We start from the raw sequence: 25,056 nt of genomic DNA on the forward strand, positions 1-25,056 counted from the left end.
TTGATTTTTACTTATCTTACAAACGCTACTTATTTTACTTATTTTTATTCACCATCAGCTTCAATTAATCACTCGAAAAGGAATAATAAATCTACAGCAGCAAACCAATAACAGTTTAACCAAATTCGTGTCAGGCTATATATATATATATATATATATACACACACACACACACACACATATATATATATATATATATATATACATACATATATCTATATACATACGAGGCTCGCGCAAGCGCATAACGCTTCTTGCAATTAATAGTGCGCCACAAGCCGCCCAGGCTAACAGGAGTGTATCTTTACTGCGCGTGCGCAGAAGGATTACGATTGTGTTGAGGGTCCGCCAACAACGACCAAATTACGCGCATGCTCAGTTAGGGAAGCCATTTCGCAGTCCCATTCCCCGTCCTCGCGAAAACTAGGGCGGAGGCCGCGCGCGTGCACGTCGCCATAAGGCAACGGAAGACGCATGCGTATTCGAGCATTACTAACTGCGTCACAAGCTTTGTAGACACTAGATTTTATTTTTGTTAGAAGTATTGGATTGGTTTTCAAAATACAATTTAGGCAATTTGCGTTGATTTGAATTTTTAGTCGGATTTACTCGACCAGGGTGACGACATTGGGCGGGGGCTCGCACTCTCGGCTTTGTTCTTTATCTGCAACGCGCGACGAAGGGAGAGGACGTTGGGAAGAGGGAGGGGCCTCATATAAAAGCCACCGCGCGCGTCCACATCGGCCATTCTGGGGTCTGTTTAAAGGTAAGCACGGTGTGGGAACGTTATTGTGGGGAACGGATTGGGAGGGGACAAAAGGAATTAAGTTAGTATTATTTTTGTTTTCCCCCTTCCCAGAATACGTCGTATTTGACCTTTATAAGTAATAATTATTTGTTTGGCTATAATGAAGATAAATTGACTCTTCAAGAGAGTCCTAGTTCAATTCTCCCTTTAAAAAAGAACGAGTCACTCACAAGTGGGAAGCTGAATTCCAAATTAATATTTTACATTGGTTTTTTTTTAATCCCTTGCGATTCTTCCTCCCATCCCGATAAAAACGTTTTGGTTTCGGATAAAGTTTGCGAAGACCTTATTACATGAGAGTTTAAGTTTATAAATTTAATTTACCCTTTTGGGGTTTAATTTTTTTTAAAAAAACTTTGTGATTTTTCTCTTCCTCTTACAGGTTTGCTTTGGTCTTGAGACACCGTTGAACTTCGCGAAACAAAGAAAACCCCCCCACAGTTGAACCTCTGAGACGACACACAAAAAAGCCAGCTACATTTCTGATCGTCTGTATTGGGAAGCTGTTAAAATTCTTTGTGACTTGAAGGAGAACAACTGCCACTAAAAACATAAAAAAACCAAAATTAATATTTAGCAACAACTTCCCCGATCTTTTTTTTATTAAGCAGCTTTTTGTTACTTATTGACATCAAAAAGTTGCTAGTTTTTTTTAAAAATGAGCAAAATCAAATTCATTTTTTTCTTTAAAAACACAGCTTAATCCAAAAAAAAGATAAACCTTGAGGCGCTGTCGACGAGAAAATTAATTGGATAGTAAGTGTCGTATTTTCAACCAACTGACAAAAAAAAATCGTCCGTGTCGAAGTGAGCTAATGGCACGAAGAAAAGACAAAAAATGGAGGGGAAGTGGGAGTTTGTTTGAGGTGTTAACCCTTAAGACGCAGGCATTTTGCCACCAAAAATGCATATTTATAAGGAGTATGATGGTCTCTTAGAAAATCCATCGTCTCCAGGACTGTCAAGGGTTAATGAGCTCCCACATAACAGATAGTGGTGACTGAGCCATAAAGTACTACTACTTTGTGTGGGAGACGTGGAAATTGAGCTAAATAAGCAATCTGTACATAAAGATTGCAGGGTAAGAGTTGGAAGGGACAAAAAAAGCAACTGGGTAGTAGCCAGCAGTGAGTCATTTTAAAATACGGGGTGATCTGTCATAGCCTCGTCTATATTTCTAAATTTGTCAGTGTTAAAAAGGGTTGTGTTTTTTAAACTTGAAAGTTTTATAATGTATATGTAGGTATGTAATACTGCAAAAAATTAACAGGCAATCTAGAAATAAAGATTGCGAAATGGCTTGAGAAAATCGTTTTAAACAACTCCAATTTTTTTTAAACCCTCAGTAATGGAAAACAGATCTATTCAACTCAAATGAGGTCTAATGTGCTTTTAAAATGTTCATCCTATATTCCCCCCCCTCGCTGCAATATGGCGGTGTTATTTTATCTTTTGTCCTTGACAAGCAGCATTATATCTTTCCTTTACAGGATGTTTCCATTTTTATTCCTTCTACCTCCCCATGTGTGGAGGAGGAAGCAAGGGGTGGGGGAGAAGAGGTGTTAACCCTATAGTGAATAATGAGAGGTTCTTTGAGTCTCCGGCACTGGCCAAGAAATGCCTCTTCTTCCCCTACCCCCTTAATGTATGTTAAATAGGTTCTAGTTTATAGAACTGACATAAAACGATACAAATTCTGTATATAATGGAGGTTTTAATGCTATAGTTTCCTCTTAGAATTCTGAAGCCTCTTGCTTTTTTTCTAATCGCCTGTGCTTCTAAAATGGCGTCACTACTTTCTGTACAAGAACCCACAAGGCTTTCTGGGCAGGGAGCTGATGTCAGCAGCTTGTAACAAACTCCTCCCCCTGAATAGCTTGTGTTTGGTGCCCAGAGCATGCATCATGGAATGAAGGGAAGGAGAGAAGGGGGAGGGGAGGACTGGCTTACCTTCCCTCTCATCATCTTTTTAAAATGATCTAACGGAATTCCACTCCCACCATATATAGGTCTGCTTGATATAAGTGCAAAGACTGATCATAAATCCACCAAGGGGTTTTTTTTTTAGGTTTCAACATCACATGAGACCTTTGGATTTCAGTGATCTCTCCATGTTCGTTGTATTTGTGTTGAGTCAAATTTGTTAAGTACCTGTATTAGTATAAGGCAGGCAAACTGTTTTGTGTCTTCTTTTCCTTCTCTTCCCCCTTTCTCCCTTTTTTTCCCATCTAGGTCTCTGGAGGTGGGATGGGACAGGGAAGCATGTTTCCTAGTTTAATCAAAACTGATAGTTAAGAGATGAAATGCTACCACTGGACCCCAAATGTTTAGCAAGTGTCAATGACACTTGCTAGAACCTAAAGAAAAATGGTTTGGGGAGAGGGAGATTCTGCATTTTCTCTGGCCACATGCACACAAAAGGGCTTGAGGGAGGGGGCAAGTCTTGTATTAATTTACCACATTCCACAGTTCCTGTACAATGTACTAGGAAAGAAGTGATCATTAGGAAAAAAAGGGAATCCAGCACTTGTATTACCTCATCAAAGGGAGGGAAACAGCCACAATTCCACCTGGTAAGCAAAATCTTTCTGGTATTAATTACATTTCACAACCTTCATTTCTGTTCCGGACCACTTTGTTTTATTATTTTTTGCTGCTGTTCTCTTCCATTGTCAACGCCATGAAGTGACACCTACTGATGCATGCAGGCTGTTAAGGGTGTTAAATGTTTTCCAATCTGCTGAGGACACTAGTTAAACTTTTTTCGAATTGGTTAATTCCTTAAAATAGGAATCTGGTTTCTTAAATGAGACTGCATGAACATCAAATAGCATTTAAGAAATGCTCCCCTTGTGACTTCCCATTAAGTGCTGGTTCTTGTACGTTGGGGGGAATGTGTCACAAAACAACTTAATTCCTCTATCTCCATCTCCGGTGGTAGCATTTCATAATGCTCTCCCTCCCTCCAGTGAATCAGTGACACTGTTAGGGCAATAAGGTTTGATAGCACTAATTGGCACACCTGTCATTTCACGCTGAAGAACAACTCAAGGTGCTCTATTCAGAACAAAGTCCCTAACAGGTTAATTTAATTTGCTGGGTGGGGAATAGAAGGAGAGAAGCTGCTGTGTAAGATAGCAGTTCCCCTATCAAAAGAGTAAACTTGGCAAAAGACCATTTCATCTCAAATGTGGGTATCTGCTGTACAGATCGTGCACTTTTAGTCAAGTATGCCTTTACATTTCAAAACGCTGATATACTCATTAGAGGTGAAGTGATCTCGGATTGGAGCAGACTGTCTACAGCTACAACTGGCAGCAATAATGCAGTAAGACTAGGCACAACCTAAAAGGCATTACAGGCTGAAGCAAAATACAGCTTCATATAGCTTCAATAAATGGACATTAAGACTTGATTAGTCCAGTACAGTGTAGGGTAACAGAAGCTGAAAGATAATTAGAAACTAGCAGCATGGTTGAACTGTGAATGGATAGTTAAGATTCTGTATTTGAAGTTAAGGACTTCAGTTTTGAGACTACCAATTCTGAGTGGCAGCGTGGTGGCCTAACGCAAATTATCCCAAACTAATGAAAGACATAGGCTGGTGTATGGCTCTGCTTAAACCCACCATTTAAAGAATTCCCTCCATTTCAAGGAAAAATGATGCATTTAGAATCTTGGTTTGCTTAGGATTATGACATCTTAATTCTGGAAGCCTGACAAAAGCTGCTGTTCAGTTAAGCAGTTTTACAGATTTGTGCTGCCACATTCTCCAGTGTTGATATACTTACAATTACTGTGTAAGCCAATAATTTGGTGAGGCAATGAAATGTCATAAGTCTTTGGGCAAGCCAATTAAGGGTTTCTCATCTGTGTGCTTAGTGTAAAAACGCACAGCTAGAAAGCCTGCAATCTGGTCCCTTCCTTACTGCACATTATGTAAGCGGAGAAAATAAGTAGTCCTCAGTTTATACTGAAACAATCTGTATACCTGAAAATACATAATTGGAAATTTCTCAGGCCAATTTCCATGTAAAAGTTGTAACTGCTTGGTGCAGACTGGAAAAATGAGCGAGTCACCTTTTTACGAGTAGCTTAGGTAACTTGACCAGCTTTCTTTAAGAACAGAACTTTGGGCATTTAGGCAGCATACTGCTAGAAATTAATCTGAAGGTGTTGCAGGACTGCAGCCTCTACTGCAACAGGACTGCAGCCTGATTCTAGTGATCTACTTGGAAATTAATCCTCTACTTAAGTGGGATTTACCTCCGAGTATATCGGTTGAAGATTGCAGCCAAAAATTGTCTGCTTCTCCAGAGTCTTGGCACTATCTAAAACAACAACCACAACCCTATGTTGCCAGTTCAGAGCATGACTTAAAAATGCCCAGCTGGATTCCATTGTCACCCTTTGCTTAGAAACAAGAGTATGAGAGTCCAGCCAGAAGATAATTGGGAGGTTTTGCTACTATTTCTGTTGCTTTAATGGTTAAAAAATGAGAACTTTTGGGGGACCCTGTCTTCCTGGAATGGTGACCTCAAGTGGAATTGTTTATCTACTACAGTTCAGTTACTTCATACTTGCTAGAGTGGAAGAAATGCTTGGAAGGCCTTCAGCACACCACAATAATGAATTGAATACTCCTAGTAGGGGGTTAAATAGACATGCTTATTCAGGAGGGAGGGTGATGGTCCGAAAGCTTTGCAACGGCAACTGCCACGCCACAGTAATTCCCTTGGGATCACATTTTAAAAACACCTTGCTAACATATATTAATAGAATTGTAGGATATGAAGATGTCTGTCTTCATTGGATTAAAAACCTGATTCCATTCTCTAAACTGTAAGTACCAAATGACTCCCCATGGAGTCCAATCCTGGAGAACTCATTTTCAGGTTAATTGGAGCACTTGTGGGAGAGGCTAATGCTAAATAGTTGAGTAGACATGCTAAGCTTGTTCCAGTATCACTATTTGCATTTTTCCCCTGTTTATCTTCCTCCTGTTGGTCTTCAGTTCAGAGCCTTGAGGCTCTGTGGTATAGCCTACATGTTACTTCTGTTTCAGCAAGTCTAAACTGGTATTCCTAAAAAAGCATTATAAGCAAAACAATATAGGGGCAAGCAGCTGTAGGTGAGTGGCTTGCATCTAACAATTACAGCCTTCTGTTCTGCAGCAGTTCACACACGGTGTCCTGATAGGATTGTCTTGTTGGGAACTGCTTGAGGTTCTTTGCATCACAACTTTTCCTCTCCAAATTTACTTCTAGAGTGGAAGTTTGATTATTTTAGCTTTATACAGTATACAATGGGGATGGAACATTCAGTATTCAGGTATCCAGATTAAAATTGTTCTCGCCTAAGATGGTACAATAAGCTACAGGGTTTGTATTGCGAGTTGGGTTTTGTTGAAATTCAACTGTTTCTTAAAATAGGCTGACAATTGCAGTGGTGTTGACAATTAACCTTGTTTAAATGTTTGCCCCTTTATTTAATGGCTTGACCTTTTGATATAGTATGAAAATGGCATATATGTTTAATTTCATTAAGGTTCATGTATGATAAGGCTAATGGTTAAGCACCCGAGTCTCTAAGCTCCATCTCTGGAAGCATTTCTATTTCAGAAGTTGTATTAACTGTGGGGAAATGGTAAGACTGGCAGCCTTTGTGTTGAACACATAGCTTCTGATTCTTCCCTCCAAATAATTTTGCAGTGGAAATTACTCCCCCCCCCCGAAAGCCACCATTTAAAATAGGATTGGCATGGCTGAGTGGAGATGTACTTAGAACTTGTTTAGAGTTGTGTCTACTAAACAAGCCCCCCTAAGTTAGATGCAATATGACCAAATTAACTTAGTTTGCTCTTTAAAAGTGGCTCTTTAGGACATGATGTACTCCAGGGGTGGGCAGAAGGTAGATCTTCTTGTACCACTCACAAATGTCTGGGCTGAACATGTGCTCTCCGGCTGCAGTGGGTCTCAGGGCTCTAGATACCACAAGCCTGACATTTGCTATCCCTGATGTACCCTGTTTACAGAGCTTTAACCAAATGACAGCTTTGATTGGAAAAGTCACTTATTCTAAAGGTTCTGGGAATATTTTGTGTTAAGTGTCTGGAAATTGACTAGTTTGGAAGTAGAATGTGTTTAAATTGCAGCTGTGTTTCACACTGCATTTAGCACAGCTATCTTTCCTGGATTGCTAGGATTGGGGTCATGTGTAAGCTTTTAAACTTTAGATACCCTTTAGAATTCTTCTCATCTATGCCTCTTGCTAAAACGACGAAGCTGTTAGGGTGATTGACGCTTTTGTGATGCATTAACAAATAGCAATTCTCACCTCTCCCCGAGAGTGGGATTGCTGTACTAAAATACTGCAGTTGCTAGAGTTTCAAGTTATAAAGATCAATTACAGAAATGGGGTGAGGGGTTAGGCCCTTAAATCCGTTCCTGTATGCCTTGCAACGAAGCATAATGCACATAACTCATGTGAGATTCAGGCAAGTGAGGGAAATTACCAAAATAAGTTGTCACGAGCATGCCAGGATATTCAGATTTAGGCCCTTCATTTTTGGAATTGCATGTCACATCTCAGATGTGAGAAATGTGCATGGTCGATTAGTTAGCTTCTCTATGAAGCATGGATGTTGACCAGTTCTTGGCTCTATAGGAAGCCCAGTTCCCTATGATATTGACAGTTAAATGCTGTCGGGTGGGGAAATATTTCTCCATGTGAACTTGGATATAGCATTGCTTATTTTCCTAGCACGTTCAGATTATTTTTAAGGTACTGGACAGTTCTTGCATTTTCATGCTGTTTAATAATGGCCTTGAGCAGCCTGTTCCTATACACATTCACTTGGGAGCAGGTCCTCCTGAGTTCAGTGAGACTTGTTCCCAAGTAGATATGCTTAGTTACTGTATGGGACTGTAGCCATAGTAGGGTTTTTTAAATGAGTGTATTTAGAATGTACCTGCAGTTCATCTTGACATGCTTTCCTGATTAACTAATTCTGTATAACGCAGCTGGGATGACTGAGAAACAGCTGTGTAACTATTGGGTTTGCTCGGAGTTACTAATGCTGCTTTGAGCAAATTCAATTACAGTTCTTAGGGTAGGATCAGAGCTGAAGACGAAAAGCAGTTGCAGTCAGATTGAGAGCAGTATGTTGTACCTAATGGGTTGAATGATTTGGCTAGCTTTGTGATTTTAAATGAAACAATGCCATTTTCATAGCATTTATTTTTTTAGAACCTGTCTCATTGTGGGGCATAGTAATAGTTTAAACCTTACCTAAGCAATTTAAAATGGTCTGCTGCTATCTTACTGACTGCTCAAATGCTTAACAATTTAAAAAGAAATACTTGTAACCCTGCCTTCAACGTGGAATCAGATTACCATTTTTGATATCCTAAAAAAACGTAGTTCTAAACAATACAAGTTTAAAATATTGAAATCGGGACTGAGTAAGCATGGGTAGGGTTGTAAGGATGGGCAACTTGTGAAGGTGGATTAACTGAGCTGGTTACTCATGCTTCATTTGGGTCCAGTGCAGAGTAGATTAGCAGCACTATGGCACATAGAAGTTCTAACTTCTACAGTATTGTGTTAAAACTGAGTTCTCTAGTTTGAAATAAAGTGTATTTAGATTTTGTTTCCTATTAACTTGTGGGGAACCTACATTCTTAGTGTGGTATGGAGATTGTCTCCTAAGGAGGGTCCTTGAAGTCTTCCTTGGTAAATTGCTTATAATTCTTGCAGGAGGTAAGGATGATTAAAAAGGATAAAGAAGATGAGGATGATTTTAAAAGGCTGTGAAAACTTTTCAACTTGCCCTTTAAATCATAAGTACTTACACTGAGATTCTGTTTTTCAGGGACTTGGCTTCAGATCAGTCATAAGTGCATTGTGGGGACAACCTATGGCAGCCTTCCCCATCTTGGTGCCCTCTGTATTTGTTGGAGTACAACTCCCATCATCCCTAGTCAGCATGGCCTTGTTGGCTAGGTATGATGGAAGTTGTATTCTGACACATCTGGAGGCACCAGGTTGGGGAAAGGTGTATGTGGAAAAAGCAGCGTGGTGTCGTACTTGCAATCCAAACACTGCAGCTTTATGCATATGCAAGAAAGTGAAATTGAAAACAACTCAGAACTAAACTTAACAGGTTTAGTTCTGACCACTGTTTGGAGGGGAAAACAGTAAAATAATTTTTAATGAGTTGATGTTGTCTTACAACCTGCTTACTTAGAAATTGTCCTCAAAAGAGGAGAGGGAATTCAGATTAATGCTCTTCAAATAGAAATAAATTGTCTGTTGTAGCAAAATGCAACAAAGGGGTCATGTGCAACTTGAAAGCTAATGAACGCCGTGGCATAAATGTACATGAGCCTAGAGCCGTACTTCACCAAGTGTGTCTACTAGCTTATGCCCTAATATATTTGTTTTATCTTCTAAGGTGCTACAGGACTCTTAAAAGCAGAGCTTTATTCTGAATCATGTAAACTCAAGATTGCTCTTAAACTGATTTCTAGGGAACTTCAAAGTATTTATATGGCATCCTGAGTTTTGAGATCCTCATGCCCAACTTACCAAATTGTAGAACAGGGCACCTTACTAATATGCCTTAAGTTTGCGCAGTTCTAAAATTCTAATGTGAACAATCGGATAGCCATGGAGGCTGAAAACTTTAGAAAGGACTACTAACTGGAATCTCAGCAGGATCTGTAGCACATGTTGATATTTAAAAATGGTCACCCATTTTTAATGTTGGTTACTCGGGTGCAACTCTTATGGCCAGTCACTGTAGCAGATCAAATGGGGGCAGAGGAGAGAGATTCAACCACAGATGTGAAATAATGCCTAGTTTAACTACTATGGAACAAAAATTACTTTTAGGTACAGCAACATTATGGACCATGTGACAGAGTTAGACTGCAGGAAGTGGCACAGGTAGAGTTAGACTGTAGGAAGTGGCACAGGGATCTGCTAACATGGGACTCACTTCGAGTCAAGATGTTATTTTTCATAGTGAACCTTCAAGTGCTATGCAAACCAAACATACCCCATTCCCCACATCATAGGTATGAGTGTCCTCAAGGTGTCAAGGTACTGCTTGCAAGACCACGATGTGTCTGTCTGGGGGAAACCTGAGATGGTTCAAACCGTACATAAGTAACTTTTGTATTTTTTGACTCTCTCCTGGGAATGTAGTGCTGGAAAGTGCCAGATTGACAGCTCTGGAGACTGAAGTCCTTCCTTCACCACCAAAGCAGGCTGAGCCCAAGCAACATGAGTGCAAGTCTTCCTCACCAGTATATTACTGCCTTGCATGTGGAGGGCCATATTGTGGGGTGAAAGGGGATTTCAGTCTCCAAAGCCCACTTGGTCATTTGGCCTTTCCACCACAGGGTGAATTCACAAACATGGACCTCAAATGCAAAATGCTTCACAGCTGGATTGAAGCCACACAAAGATCTCTGCAAGCAACCACAAGCTGGTAACGCCTGTTTTCATTCCCCACTCAGCTGCCAACTGTTCCTGGATGTTGTTTCCCTTCATATGAATGCATTATAGCCTATTGAGTCCTCCCAGCAATGGATTCACTTGCTTTTTAAAATAGCCAAATTCAAGAAATTAGAAGAACGTAGGACCACACCTGGATCTAGGCCCTGCTGCTTTGGGGTCAAAGCTTTGCTCTATGAAACCTAAACCCATGTGGAGAAGAGGGGTTTGTACTCAAAAGTCCAAGCCGCTATGTCAAAGGACCTGAAGAGATACTTGGTGTAAGATAATACCTCTTCCATGGAAGGCAATTCAGTTGACCACCTTCTGCAGTGATAGTTATTTAGAACGGCTTGTTTTTATAGATTGATGCAGCACATGCAATTAATAAGAGTGAGCCAAAGCTATATTGCAGCAGTGTTCCTAATTGTCACCAATCGAGTATTACTCCCTGCTAGACAACACAAAAGTGGTACATTAGTTATCCTTGTAGCCACATTCACTATACACGTCTCTGGCTGCTTGAATTCAAGATGATCAATACAAAGGGAAGTTCCTTACCAAGTGTACGTTTAGCAATTAGGGGAAGCTTGTATCAAACCTGCAAAGACTCCAGCTGCTTCATAGAGATGCCCACTCAAGCTATCTGCATAGTGTGTTGCTTTATGAAGAGGTAACCTCTGACATTTACATAATTCAGGCCTATACATTTGGGATTAGGCCCAGACACCCAAGTGGTGTCTGAGCCTAGTCTAGTGCAAGATCATTTGAAAGCTATAGGCTGCCTCTGAATAATCTCAACAGCTAGTACACCTTTAATGTTTGAAACTAGCTATACTTCCTAAAGATACAAAGAAAGATGAGTGCAATCCATCATGAAATTGGCAGGCCACTAGTTTTTTTAAGATGCAGGTCAAGGATACAAGGACTTCAGAGCTTAATAAACGTGAGAAGAAGGGACAGTTGTGAGTGGCATGCTTTCATACCTGTTATTCCTTGGGTATCCTGTACCAAGAGTTATCTGCAAGGAGAAAAACATCCACTGCTCTGGCTTAATTGCAGTGGGCACAGCTGGTGCTCTACACAGTTCAACCAGCTGTCAGACATATATGTGATAAACTTGTACTGGAGCGGATGTATATTTAGTATTTCTCTGCAATTCAGCCCAATTATCTACTGAATGGGTGTTTTGCTGCTCTTTTTTAGGACACAAACACCTTAATAGTGTGATAACACCATTACACACTAGGGAAGGGCAGTACTTAAATAAGCTAACACCATGAATGCTGGGCTGTCTTCAGATACATTTTTTTAAAAGCTTGCATGCACATCCGGTGACCTGTCCCCCTCAAGTGCTGGCAAAACAAAACTAGTTTGGGGGCTTTGACCTACATTGGCTACAATTAGTACAAAAAGGTAGTGTTTTCTGCGCACATAAACTTGGTGGGCTATTTCAGCTAATTAAGGAAAGGGGTGTGTGATTTGCAACTAAGCGTCTGATGTCCCTCTAACTAACGGGTGTAGCTGCAAATGTGAGACTTAAAGGCCCTGTATACCACGTTGTTACCTTTGGCAGTCTGCTGGTGGATGTTGTCAAGAGTCAACAATTGGGCATGTATTTCACTGGAAGATATGAGAGTAACAAAGGGAGCTGCAAGAACAGAACAAAAAGGAGCTGCTAGGTCCAAGAGCCTTTATTGAAGTCCAGTGGAAATAATTGCATCAAAGAAGCAACTTTCAAATGCTCATTCCAAGCCCTTAAGCATGCTTTGTAGGTTGTTTATCTGTTCCAAGTATGCAGTACTCCTCTATGTGCTTTATTTAAAAACGTTGTAAGTGTGGCTATTGAAATACTATCACCAATAAAACTTCTGGTTTTAATATTTTGGCTTCATACACTTTTGGTGAACATTAATATGTAGCCTGGCTACATTATGTCAAATTATTAAGTATACTTAAGGGTTAGCGTCACACGCTTTACAGTATTCATAAGCCTGTTGAGCAAGATAAAAGTTGGGAAAGGAGAACTAAGGCTGACATATTGTGCATTCTTAAGAGGTGGGAGTAAACCAGAGCACAGGGGAACTGACTGCTGAGTAAACTATAGAATTGTCCTGTACTTTTCTTAATTTTGGGCCACATATGAATGATAACGCCTGAAGAAAAAGTATCCCATTCAAATAGATTAGGTAAACACTTTTACTGATGATGTACAAGACTTGGACTATGTAGCATCATGGCTGCCAAATAACATAGGCTTATTCGTTCCATTTCAGTTGTAACAACAAAACTTGAGTTGCTGACATTGGCCTTCATGTTTCTGAAATTGTTTCTAGCTATAACATAGTTCAAATGTCATGGTGAATGTGATGATAATTTTATCAGTACAAAGACCAGGAATTCTTTATTGTCTCTATCCCTCTTTACTGTCTCTTTCCCTCTGTTTTCTAAAACATTGCTATGTATGACGGGAGGTCCTTGTTTACTCCCAAAACTATTCAAGACTGCCCTTGGATAAATTTTTTGATACATACCTTGATCCTCTCCATTTAAAGTATATTGACATCTGAGGATTTACTAATCTCAGGAAATACGATAATGCTTTGCACTTAGTATGGCAGCAAGTTGCGCCTGGAGATTTCAGTACTTTGTTCTGCAATGGAAAGTCTTTTTTGACTTTTGGGGAGAGTTGGTAGCTATAATAACTACCTCTCCCTTGTATTTTAACAGAATTTCCCACCATGGGCTCGAGACCAATAGACCCAAAGGAACTCCTGAAAGGACTGGACTGCTTTCTTGGCAAAGATGGAGAAGTCAAAACTCATGAAGGCATCACTAAAATTTTCAAGTAGGTTTTTTGTGTAAGAATGCTATTAAATTGCTTGTAACTTGCAAATATTGAAATATTAAAATCTTGGATTGCTTTTAGTCATTACTTAAGGGTAGTTTTATTTCGTGGTGCACTGTGCTGGTGATTTGTAGACTACTCATGGAAAAAGGGCCACTATAGAAGGGAGTTGCCCTTTTTTTAATAGAACTCACTCCTGATCTTTCTTCCACTCGCATTGTACCGGCGTGGTTTTCAGTTGTTCAGGTTGGGAATAATTTAATGGACCATCAGGATTGTCACATTAAGTTGTGTCCCAAATGCATGCAGTAGCAGTCTGAGGCCCTCCATATGAATTTTGAATAACGGATCTAATTACTGTTTCAGGAAGAATCTATAAGAAATTGAATTGCTGCCTCAACAAACATAATCTCTCTTTGTGCCCCCCCCCCCCCCCTGGTATTCCTTAAAATGTTAACTGGTGACTGTATGATTAGTAGTCTGGGCTGCTATAGCCTATTTGCAGTAAAACTGAAGATCTGTATCTTTCTCTTTCCCAATTGTAGCTTAATGAAAGATGCACAGAAGATGGTCAGTCGCTGCACCTACCTGAACATCTTGTTGCAGACCCGAGTGCAAGATATACTCGCAGAGTAAGAGCTGCTGAATGTTTCTGTGGAATGGAATTGGGTCTGCTAGTTCTAAAGGCAGAGGAAGTTCTACGGGTTAAGGGAGGGGTCTGGGAAGTCTTGTCACTTTGGCTTTATTGAGATTTTTTGGGACTTAGCTACTCAATTTGCTTTGCTTCCAGTCAGACTTTCAGGTCACTGGCATCTTGCTAATAATGTAGTGGAAGGAAGAAGGTGGGATTCTGGAGTACCAGTGAAGATGGGAAGCACGAGGGAGAGGGAGTGGAACCAAACAGTGAAATCCCCACTCCTAACTACTGGAAATCTGGAAAGCACATTTATTTATGTAATTAATTTCTATCCTGCCTTTCTACACCAAAGTGGACTCAAGGCAGCTTGCAGTAAAACAACAACATTCCATCTAATTCTTGAGTCTTCAAAACATTTCCTGTGAAGGTTCAAATATTCCTCCCATTTGGGAGGGCAAAAATCTTGTTTTTTAAAAAATTAGAGTGTCATAGAATACTAGAAGTTGATTTTTACACAGTGAGCCTATCTTCCTTCAAGATGTTCATGCTCCTGCCTTTTGTACCCACCTCTCAAGAGTTAGCCATATAAATTCTAGGCACTCATTGCAACATGGTCTAGAAATAATGGACAAGCCCCCCCCCCCCCTTTACTGAATTTAGCTTAACAATATTTGCGTGTGTGTTTGCCCCCTCTGCAGATTCATCAAGGTTGGTGGCTACAAGCTCCTCAACACATGGCTGACTAACTCGAAAGCATCCAATAATGTGCCGCTTCTTCAGCAGATTCTGCTCACGTTGCAGCACTTGCCTCTTACGGTGGATCATCTGAAACAAGTGAGTGAATGAAGCAGTATTGGATGATGTCTTTTTGACTTGGCCTTTTGTAATGTCATGATGGGAGAAATGCTTTCCTGCAAAATTGGGTGGGTTAGTAGGCTGTGACATTGCTTCAGGGTCAGATTTTTTTCAAAAGCAAGATTCTCAGGTGTAGTATTCAGAGATCCTGCCTTTGTTGCTACAGCCTGTGATTGTGCTCCATGTGATAACTTGGTATCTCTGTCACCTCTTTCAGAACAATACTGCCAAACTGGTGAAGCAGCTCAGCAAGACAAGTGAGGATGAAGGTAAAAATCCGTCCTTTGGACGTATGTATAATCCTGGCGCGCACACTCCTCAGGACTCTTACATTGAAAATTATTGTATGCCAGCTCATTGGGTACCTAAATCTTTTTTCTTTACAGAGCTCCGCAGACTGGCTTCCATACTGGTCAGTGATTGGATGGGTGTCATCCGCTCCCAGAGTAGCTCGCAGCCTACAGGTGAGTGGCTTTGTGCTGTTGCGCAGATTTTGGATTGCAATAGGTTTGCAGTAGCCAAATTTAGCTGTTTCTGGCCTTGTCTGAGAGCATGTGGCTCTATCACTTACTCCGTATTTATCTGTTGTTTCATACTCTGCATCAGACCAGAGGGGTGCATTATTTAAAAAGAAAACAAAGAAGACCTCCTCTCCAGTGTTCTGATTACATTGTTTCCAGGAGCCTAAAAGTTTGATACACTTGTTTAGCTCTATTAGAATGAAACTGTGATTGGATGTTGATCTGTAGAAGTGGTGGTGCTCTCTTCATCCCAAAGGGCTAGGAAGTGTTAACACTTTAAGCCTTCTGGGCTCCTGAACTTGATTCTTCTTTGCAGAGCGAGAGAAGAAAAAGCGAAAGGAGGAGAATAAAAGCAAAGCACCTGTTCAAGAGAAACCTCAGGAGGCCAAATCAGAAGCCAAGCCTGAGGAGACGCCTGAGAAGAAAAAAGAAAAGCCAAAATCTCTCCGCACCACAGCACCCAGCCATGCAAAGTTCCGTTCCACTGGTAAGTGCTGTGTGTATGTGTACACGCTTTGGCTTGCCATAATAATGGCTGCATTTACACATAACAATAAACCAGGGTTCTTGGCTTATCCTACCTTACTGTGAATGAGCTGCATGCTCCTGCATGCAGCCTATTTGTTCTTTTTTTGTTCTTCCTGCTCCCGTGAGCTAGTAAACATACCAGAAATGGTTTGCTTAGTGTTATGTCCAAACCTGGAATCTTGATGGGTTGCTCCCAAACAAACCAGGATCAGTAAGCCACAACATACCATGGCGGGAGCAACAAACCAGAATCCCAGGTTTGGGTGTAACATTTCTGGTTAGTTTACCCACTTGCACAAGCCGGAGCAACAAAGCAGGAGTAAACTTGTTCACAGTAAGCCAGGGATCCTGGCTTATTAGGTATCAGTGCTGACAATGTTTAATGCATTTGGAGTACAGTCACAAGCTGTGCAGCCTTTCAGTTTTTCTCCAGTAAAAACAGCTCCATAATAGGTCTTGGGTGGGCAAATGATCCATGCTTGCAAAGCACTCAGGGATTCTTGGAGTTGTAGTTGGAAATAGGTCCAATAGTCACTGTTGCTGATAACTTGCAGGTTTGGAAATGGAGACTCCATCACTTATTCCTGTAAAGAAAAACATCAATGCTTCAGTAACCTCTGACAAATACAACCTGAAGCCAATACCACTGAAGCGACAGAAGTAAGTCCTTGTGCATCCTAATGATGGCCTTGGAGAAAAGTTATCTTTGGCCTTCATCTCTTTCCCTTAATTTGTCATCATCTTTAGAGTACAAACCTAGAAATGAGATAATTTAACTACTCCTTGTAAGCCAAACTTTCCTACATTCTAGCCCCAACTCTTCCAGCTGGGGAGAGTTCTTGGGGCAGGAAGCCTATTGGCCATAGCCATGGTAAATGAGATGTAGTAGTTCAGGGGAAGGCAACTGCTGGTCTTTGGGCCTAAATCCAGCCTGCTGAGGTTGCCCATCTGGCCTGCGGAGGCTTAGGCTCTTTTTATGGACCCAGCCACTCTTCTCCCCGAGTCTCAAGCCCTGGCCTAGAAGCTACTGGGACTTAGTGAGGAGGTGGGGAGAGGAATCTCCTTCTTACCTTCTATCTGTGATTGGAAATAACATGGGGATTGGGGGAGTGGTGACTGTGCACTCAGACAAGCAGGCTTCGTTCATTCTGCGCCTTCCCTGTGCAGGGGAGGCAAAAGACAAGCAAAGCCAGGCTTCACAACTTTGTCTGACTTGCGTCCTTTCCCCAGTGCGATACAGTCTGGTGCAGTCGAAGCAGCTTCGCTGCACCCGGGCCTTCTCCAGTGAGAGAAGACTTCCGGAAGTTGTGCCGGGAGGACCATCCTTGTGATGTGCCCACCTGAACCAATGGACATCAGGGGGCATGGCCCTGCCCTTTGGCAGGGGATGTGGCCATACTCCCTGATGTCGTTTGGCCTGCAGAAGGCTGGGCGGGTATCATCCGGCCTCCCACCCCATTCTGGTTACCTGCCACTAATAGTTGGAGACGGGGACTCAGAATCATTGAGTTTGTTCACAGAGAGCACTGTGTAGTTTAGGTATGCTGGAGCAAGGAAATTAGGAATTTTGACAGTGCAAAATATGGCATACATTGAAAGGATTTCTCCTGAGTTAATGTTTGTGTCAGGGAGTGTGCTAAAACAAACGTACACTCAAGAAATAGGCATCCATTTGGACTGATAGGTCACAGAAGTGGTGAGCCCTATCTAGAGTCCTCTCTTCTTTTGTCTGACTGTGCACCTTTCTCTGCAGCACATCTGTCCCTGTTGGGGAGAACCCACCTGCTGAGAAGAAATACAAGCCTCTCAACACAACCCCCAATGCTACCAAAGAGATTAAAGTGAAGATCATCCCTCCACAGCGTAAGCTTCTCTCTTCCAGTTTACCTTCTTATACTTGTCTATTTTCTCTAGAGGGGTTGTGCATATAAAAGATGAGCAAAGAAGTAATGTGCTAAGATGTAACATGCATTAGAGGTAGTGGTAGCTAGAACGCTAGTGTTCTGACCCCTCTCTTGAGTGAGCCTGTGGTAGGCATTGAATGTTGTCTTTGACTGCAATCTTGCTCACACTTATTGGGTGTATAAACATGCACAGAATTGCATTAAGAGACTTGGATTACAAAATTGCAGTCAACAATTCTCAATTTTTCTCAATTTATTCTCCAGCTATGGAAGGCTTGGGCTTCTTGGATGCCCTAAACTCTGCCCCTGTCCCAGGGATCAAGATCAAGAAGAAAAAGAAAGTCCTGTCTCCAACTGCAGCTAAGGTAAGAAAGCAGTTAATTGTGTATTGAGCCAGAAATCCTAACTTCTCAGACGAAGTGTAGGCCATACTGGTATTATAGGATTACCTAAGAGAGGTTTGGTGTGTGTTTCTCAATCTTCAGCCAAGTCCTTTTGAAGGGAAGCCAGCCCCAGAAACCAGTGCTGCCAAGCCATCTTCACCAGAACTTACCCCTGCATCAGAACCAATGGATGTGGATAGACCTGGCACCCCTGTACCAGCTGTGGAGGTGCCGGAGCCTATGGAGACAAGTAAGGAGTGGGGGGGGCACATCCAGTGTAACAGGAGGCTGGGTTGGAGCTGTTTGCCTGATACCTTGCTTGGGTACAAGTCTTCTGCTATCTGAAAAGAGAGATCCTGACCAACTGGTTTATGTTAATCCAGAGTTCAGCTGTCATGAAAAATAACATGGCAGTTCGATGTTGGGGTTGGGGTGCCTCTTCTGATCCTGGTATTTGAGGCATGTGATTTCTCTAAGGCAGCTTTGCTGAGTGTGCATGTATGTGTTCTTGTGCAGACTCCTCTGAGCAGGGTGGGTTGCTGGATTCCAAACCAGCTGAGAGCCCAGTGGACTCAACACAGCTGACAAAGAAGGGCAAGAAGAAAAAGACAGTGAGCTGGCCTGAGGAAAGCAAACTGCGGGAGTATTTCTACTTTGAATTGGATGAGACCGAGCGAGGTGAGTGTCTTTTCTGGGGAGAAACGTGTACAGTGCAGAAGTTCTGTTGGAAGATCCCCACTAGCCAGAAAGCTGAACCTAACGCCTGTGTTCTTAATACAGTTTTTGCATTTGTGCAAGTAAGATCACTAATCCTACAGAAGGACTCCCAAGAAGCAGTGACTAGACCATGGTACCAAATTATGTTTATGTCCAGGCTTGTGATTTTGAATGCTTGCTAAGAAATTTTGGGCATTCTTGTTTTTTCCCCCAAGATTCTCTTTACTGCTTGTGTTAGATTTTTTTCACGTGTTGCCTGCTACAGGCCTTTCTGTTGCCCTGATCCATGCTAGCAGGGATGATGGCCTCAGCCTTTGGAAAGAATATGATTGATTTTCTTTTTAAAGCAGTCACAATGGGGGAATTGTTAGGGCAAAAAAGAGATGCCATATGAAGTTCCCTGGTCCAGTGTTGTGCTAGGAGTCTGCCAGATCTTGTATTCAGGTGACCGGTTATCCTCTGTTCCGCCCCCACAGTCAATGTTAACAAGATCAAGGACTTTGGTGAGGCTGCCAAACGAGAGATGCTGATGGACCGCCATGCTTTTGAGACAGCCCGTCGGCTCAGTCATGATGCCATGGAGGAGAAGATCCCCTGGGTCTACCCAAAGCCCATTGACTTACCTGCTCCACTGGTTCAACCAGGAAGTGGCAGCCAGGAGAAATTCACCCAGGCCGAGCGCGAGAAGGGCATTTTGCAGGAAATCTTTCTCTCAAAAGAGAGGTGAGTGAACTGTCCAGAAGAATTGAGAGTGTGCGTTTTGCGCATAGGAGATCCTGGGTTTGATCCTTGGCATCTCCAATGGATGGGCTCCAGAGACTGCGAAAAACCTCTCCTTGAGATATGTGGATAGAAGCTAGATAGATGATTGGACTGACTCAGTGGGAGAAACAAGTATAACAAGGATTCAGATGCGTGTTCAGGAAGCTAGCAATAGAGAATTTCTCCTGAGAAATTTGGAAGAGCTGGTGATGAGTTTAGGGAAGGGATGTTGTATGGCTACTTCAATTTTTGGAGGACTTTAACAGCTCTTGTTTTATCTGTCCATTTCATCTGCCATGTCTAGGGTCCATACAGTTCTGATCATGCTTGTCCTCCCAGTGTTTCTACTAGGCAGGAGAAGGGTCTTTTATTCCAGAGTTGGTTGGGGATTTTAAGTTTCCTGGCTTTCCTAGTTACAGGCCTAATAATCTTGACTTACGCAGACAAGTCAAGTGTCTGTCTCCTCTCTCTTCATATATTAAATCCGGACCAATCTTTTTCTTCTCCGCAGTGTTCCTGACAGCCCACATGAACCTGACCCAGAGTCCTATGAGCCAGTGCCACCCAAGCTTATTCCTCTGGATGAAGTAAGTGTGTCCCAACCCTCTTGTGTTCCATCCCCTGCTCTGAGCAGAAAGAAAGAACTCAGTGGGTTACAGTAAGAGTGGGAGTGAATTGTGAAACAGGGCAAGACCTTTTTTTAGAGCAGGGCATTCAATAAACCCAGGCTGCTAGGTTCCCTGCTTTGAGAAAGCATTATTTAGAAAGAGATACCAGAAATCCTGTGCCTTTTCCCCCTCTCTGTGTCTCGTTTTCCCTTTTGTGTAGTGGAAACAAGCTGGAGAAGGGGAACAGTTTGGACCAGAAGCACAGCTGATCTTCCCTCGGGTAGAGCAGCCCGCCCTCCCCCAGCTACCCCAACTCCTTGTTGCCGGTCTCCCCCTGGGTTTGAGCAGTCAGCTCCCCAGCAGCCAGCCCCTCCTGACTCCTTGTGTCTCCTCTGTCACCTCTCTCAGGAATGCTCCATGGATGAGGCCGCCTACGAGGAAAGACTCGACCCGGCCACCGCCTCGCAGTCTCCGGACGGAGCTGGGGGCTCCAAGCTGCCCCCGGTCCTGGCCAACCTCATGGGCAGCATGGGGGCAGGCAAGAACCCACAGGGCCCCAACCCCTCCATCAACGTGCAAGAGATCCTCACCTCCATCATGGTAACTAGAGTCGCCACAGTGCAGTCTTTTAAATAGAAGAAACATTAACTGTAGCTGGCCTGGAAAGAGAGACCACAGGCCCTTAATGCTGCCTACAGATGTAGTTAAGAACCCCGAATCTCCGGAACTAAGCTAGACTAATGGTCCCATCTTACCCAGACACCGTCAGGTCAGTGCAGGGCCAGAATTTACCTGTGGAGAATATAGAACAAGAGAATTTCCCACAGTGCACCAGGAAGAGAAGCAGATAAATGGGATTCTTTCCTGAAACCCATTTTCTGATCTAAGGTGCCTTGATAGTCACAAGACTGTACAGAAGGAATGCAAAAAGAGACACCAGTTCTCAGAGATGCCAACAACGAGAATTAATTGCAGCCCAATGCATTTTGGACCAGTGAGATCCTTCATCGGGGGCAATCTGCATAGGGTGGGAAAGCACAGACTGAGGCTGGTATCCGTGTGAGAGGACTTCTGAGACGCAAACGTCCTGGGATATTGAGTCTCAAAAGTACTTTCACTTGGGTACTATCCTGACTCTTCTTCCCCACCCTTTGCAGGTTGCACCTGATGAAAGATCTCACTGGTCTAAAATGTGGGGGGCTGCAATAAATACTCATTGTTATTACCTCTGAATACTAGTTTCTCTTTTGCATTCCTTCTGGCTTTGATGCCTCCATTATGTTTTTTGTTTACAAGACTTAACAGCCCACCTGTCCCAGCTAGCAATTCTAAGCAAGGTTTTGTATTACAGGACTAGTGTAGCAAATGGGGATGGGGCAGGCCAAAACTGCAAACATTCTCTAATCCCATGGCTCTCTCCCATTTTATGCAGGGCGGCTCAAACAATCATAAAACGGAAGAGCTGATGAAGCAACCAGACTATTCAGAAAAGATCAAGCATCTGCTGGGCAACTTGCAGGGCCAGCCTGGACCAGGTCCTTCAGGAGGTAAGAGAGGAGTTGATGGTCCCATTTGAGAACATATAGCCCAGACCCCCCACCCTAATTCCCTTATGTTGAGTAGCAGACAGTAAAACCGATCCCATCAACCATACCCACATGTACAACACGGTTCTTCCCCACAAGTCAGTGTCGTGACGCAGGGTTGGGATGGTTTCCCCATTATACAAATGTGAAAAGAGGGTCCTAAATAAATAGAACTTGCCCATGACCATCAAAAGAGGATATGCCAGAGCGAGGTGTTTGAATTCCAGGCTTGCACAGGCCAGTGGGCTATGCTTAACCTAGTTGTTTTATGTAATTGGCACTCTCTGGTTAGTACTACTTAGAACCCAATCTCCTCTGTTCTGGACTCCCTTAACAGCTCCTTTCCTTTTATTACAGTTCCACACACATTGCTTGGACCAGGACCTGGTCCAGTCCCCAATGGATTCCCACCAGGGCCTAAAAATATGCAGCACTTCCCTCCTGGAGGTCCCGGACCCATGTCTGGTAAGTAGAGATGGGTTGATACTACAAAGGAAATTCCAGTATGGAACAGCTGGGATTGTGGGTTAGGGGAGAGGATGTGGCCCTGGGGATAATCTGCAGTAGGTTATGTGGGACCTTCGTGGGTGTTTGGCTGTGTCTAAGGTCATGATCATCATGTTCTTTTGTTTTTTCTAGGACCACATGGGGGCCCAGGTGGCCCTAACATGCCCCCAGGCCCTGGTGTGCCCAGTGGACCTCGGATGATGGGCCCACCTCCTCCCCAATGTAATGATGGATACTGGGACCCTCCTGATGGTGGCATGCGTGGTGGGCCCCATGGAGGCATGAGAGGTGGCAGTCCTGGCCCAGGACCTGGCCCTGGCCCTTTCCACCGAGGACGTGGTGGCCGAGGTGGAGAGCCCTCGTTCCGTGGGCGAGGAGGTGGACGGAACGGCGGCCCCCCAAATGGTAGGGGTGGCCCTCCCAACAACAGCATGGGCGGTGGCCATGGAGGGGGACACGGCGGTGGTGGCCATGGAGGTCACGGAGGAGGGGGCCACCCAGGGGACCACAGCAGGGGACATCCAGGAGGTCATCCAGGGGACCACGGCAGGGGACATCCAGGCGGTTATCCAGGGGACCACAGCCGGGGATATCCAGGGGACCACAGCAGGGGACATCCGGGGGACCATGGCAGAGGTCACCCAGGGGACCGCGGCTGGGGCCATGGCGGAGGTAAATATTGTGGAAGTATTGATTTCTCTGCCTCTGATGGGGTGGGATTTTACAAGGGTTGGTTCAGCATCCCTGGTTTCATGGGGAGGCTAGCAGCTGTATAAGCAAAGAAGAACGGCCTTTTGGAGGACAGCTGTTCTTGCTGGGTCCTTTTTCTTTGACCCCTAAAAGCAGATTCTATGCATGTAGTAATGCTGGGCTAAGCAAAGGATAAACTCCTCCCCCCTACTTTAAATGCATGCCATGTTTCCATTTGGAACATTATTTTGCTATCTTATATTTGTATTTCATGCTGCTTAAGCAGGGGCGATGCTTTGCATTCTGGGTTCTTTATGGAGTCTGTGACTGTGGGGGAGCGCTGTGCATGCTGGGAGAAGTGATTTATGTGGATTTCCTGGGTTCTCTTGCAGCTGTGGCTGACCACCCTGTTCCTTCTTTTGCCCCCCTTAGACAGGTCAAAGCGCTCAGTATGTCGTCACTTCACGATGAAAGGCAGCTGCAGGTACGAGAACAACTGTGCCTTCTACCACCCTGGTGTGAACGGGCCACCCTTGCCCTAGTAAGAGGGACCCGGTCCCCTCTTCCTTCCCATCTCTTCTAACTGTGGTATCAGTGCACATTCCCATGTTGTGGACTCTGGGGCTTGAGCTCCAACTTCAGACTCATGCTGCATCCATCGTCTTATGGCTTCTGTGAGGCCCTTTAAATGCTTGGGGCAAAGGGAGGCAACTGCACGCTCCTTCGCATCTGCTGCTACTGATGAACTGCCACATCTCCCAAAAAGGAACCACTGGGAGACGCCGTCTCCCTCCTGTCTGTAGGGTGATGAGGCCACCAATGACTTGAAAGCACAAGAGACTTACGGAGGGTTTTTAAAAACTGATTTGTGTAAATATTCCTGTGAAACCAGCAAAAGGAAGAGGGGACGCTGCAGCTCACAGCACTGCCTCACCTCTGTGCTGTATTCCACAGATTCCCAGGAACCAGACCTGCACTGAAGACATTTGCTTTGGTCTGGAGGAACAGCTGGCATCTGCAGGCAAATGCTGCGTTTTAAGAACATGTGTGAGGCAGGGGTGGGGGTGAAACAACTGTTTCTGGATCATTCTGTGAGATCAGAGATCAAGGGATCCACTGCTGTCTGAAGGCCCACATGGAGAAGGGGGAGTTCTAGCAGCTGCCACTTGCACAATACCCTCTTGAGCCATGGTGCCCCCATCCTCCCCTTTGTGAAATACCCCCTTGCAGTGTTCCCACTGACTGCAGAGCTGTGATTTCCCTTGGTGCTAAGCCTGTCATTGGGGGAAACTTACAAACTGTTTTCTATGAAAACTCAACCTTGACTCTAAAGATTTAGGGGGTAATTTTTGTTTTCCTGATTTTGTTGTTGGTTGTGGGTTTTTTAAAACTGTCTCACAAGATGTGGACTCTTCACTACATCTTTTGTCTCCCCCTCTCCTTGAAGTGGGTGCAGCAACCCCCTCACCTGAGGGGAAGAAAATGTCTCCCTCTCTAAGTTTTGTATATTTTGTACATTAGTAATAAACATGGTGGAAAAAATGAATTATCTAATTTAACCCTTGTAGTCTGGACTGTTCATTCATTGTTGATCTTGAAAATAAATGGCATTGGATTCACTCTATGGGGACTGGCTGATGAAAGGGCTATCTGTGGCTCTTACAGGGGTCTTAGATCACCCAGTTCACCTATAGCCAGAGGAGTCTGGCTAGCGAGCAGCCTTCATAGAAACCTGTCCAGGGCTGTGGCATGTTCACACGGGTGCAGTTTTGTCCTATGCATCATGTTTCTGGTGCAGAATATAAGGATTTGTATTCCTTGCTTAAAAATAAAAAAAGCCCTCATAGCTGTGTAACCAGGACTGGCTGGAAGCTTCAGTAATTAGGCTCTGGCTCCTGTCAACATTCCCCTCCTCTAGGTCAGCCTTTCCCAACCTGGTGCCCTCCATATATGTTGGATTACAACTCCCATCATGTTGACTGGGGATGATAGGAGCTTTAGTCCAAAACATGTAGGGCACCAGGTTGGGGAAGACTCCTGTATGTTAAAGAGCCCACTGCTGTGTCTTTAAAACAGGCAGCTGCCTCCAGGTTGTGGCACCGTTTCTACGAAAGGCTGGATATGCAGTCTACGGTTTGGCATTTGCAGCCCTAAACATGCTTATTTAAATACGCCTACTAAGAAAACTGGATAAATACTAG

General features: G+C 43.5%; 1 protein-coding gene across 2 annotated transcripts; it reads left to right on the forward strand.

Moving 5' to 3' along the window:
* The first annotated feature begins 398 nt into the window (after positions 1 to 398).
* Positions 399 to 24,414, forward strand: PPP1R10 (protein phosphatase 1 regulatory subunit 10). Of its 2 annotated transcripts, XM_084840842.1 has the most exons (21): positions 399 to 766; positions 1,191 to 1,564; positions 13,040 to 13,157; positions 13,703 to 13,789; positions 14,493 to 14,628; positions 14,867 to 14,918; positions 15,036 to 15,113; positions 15,487 to 15,657; positions 16,253 to 16,358; positions 17,452 to 17,561; positions 17,867 to 17,967; positions 18,088 to 18,235; positions 18,502 to 18,663; positions 19,179 to 19,425; positions 19,976 to 20,051; positions 20,481 to 20,672; positions 21,505 to 21,619; positions 22,016 to 22,123; positions 22,298 to 22,837; positions 23,288 to 23,339; positions 23,810 to 24,414. In XM_084840842.1, exons 3-21 carry the CDS (start codon positions 13,051 to 13,053, stop codon positions 23,892 to 23,894), a joined length of 2,673 nt encoding a protein of 890 aa, XP_084696968.1. In that variant the 5' UTR covers positions 399 to 766; positions 1,191 to 1,564; positions 13,040 to 13,050; the 3' UTR covers positions 23,895 to 24,414. The 2 variants fall into 2 exon arrangements, with proteins under 2 accessions (XP_084696968.1, XP_084696969.1); XM_084840843.1 differs by lacking the exon at positions 23,810 to 24,414 and having other exon boundaries at positions 23,288 to 23,481.
* The last annotated feature ends 642 nt before the right edge of the window (positions 24,415 to 25,056 follow it).

The sequence above is a fragment of the Heloderma suspectum genome, chromosome 2 (assembly GCF_057233095.1).
Source record: "Heloderma suspectum isolate Gila_16-S chromosome 2, 16-S_ref, whole genome shotgun sequence".
In the NCBI taxonomy this organism is placed as follows: domain Eukaryota; kingdom Metazoa; phylum Chordata; class Lepidosauria; order Squamata; family Helodermatidae; genus Heloderma; species Heloderma suspectum.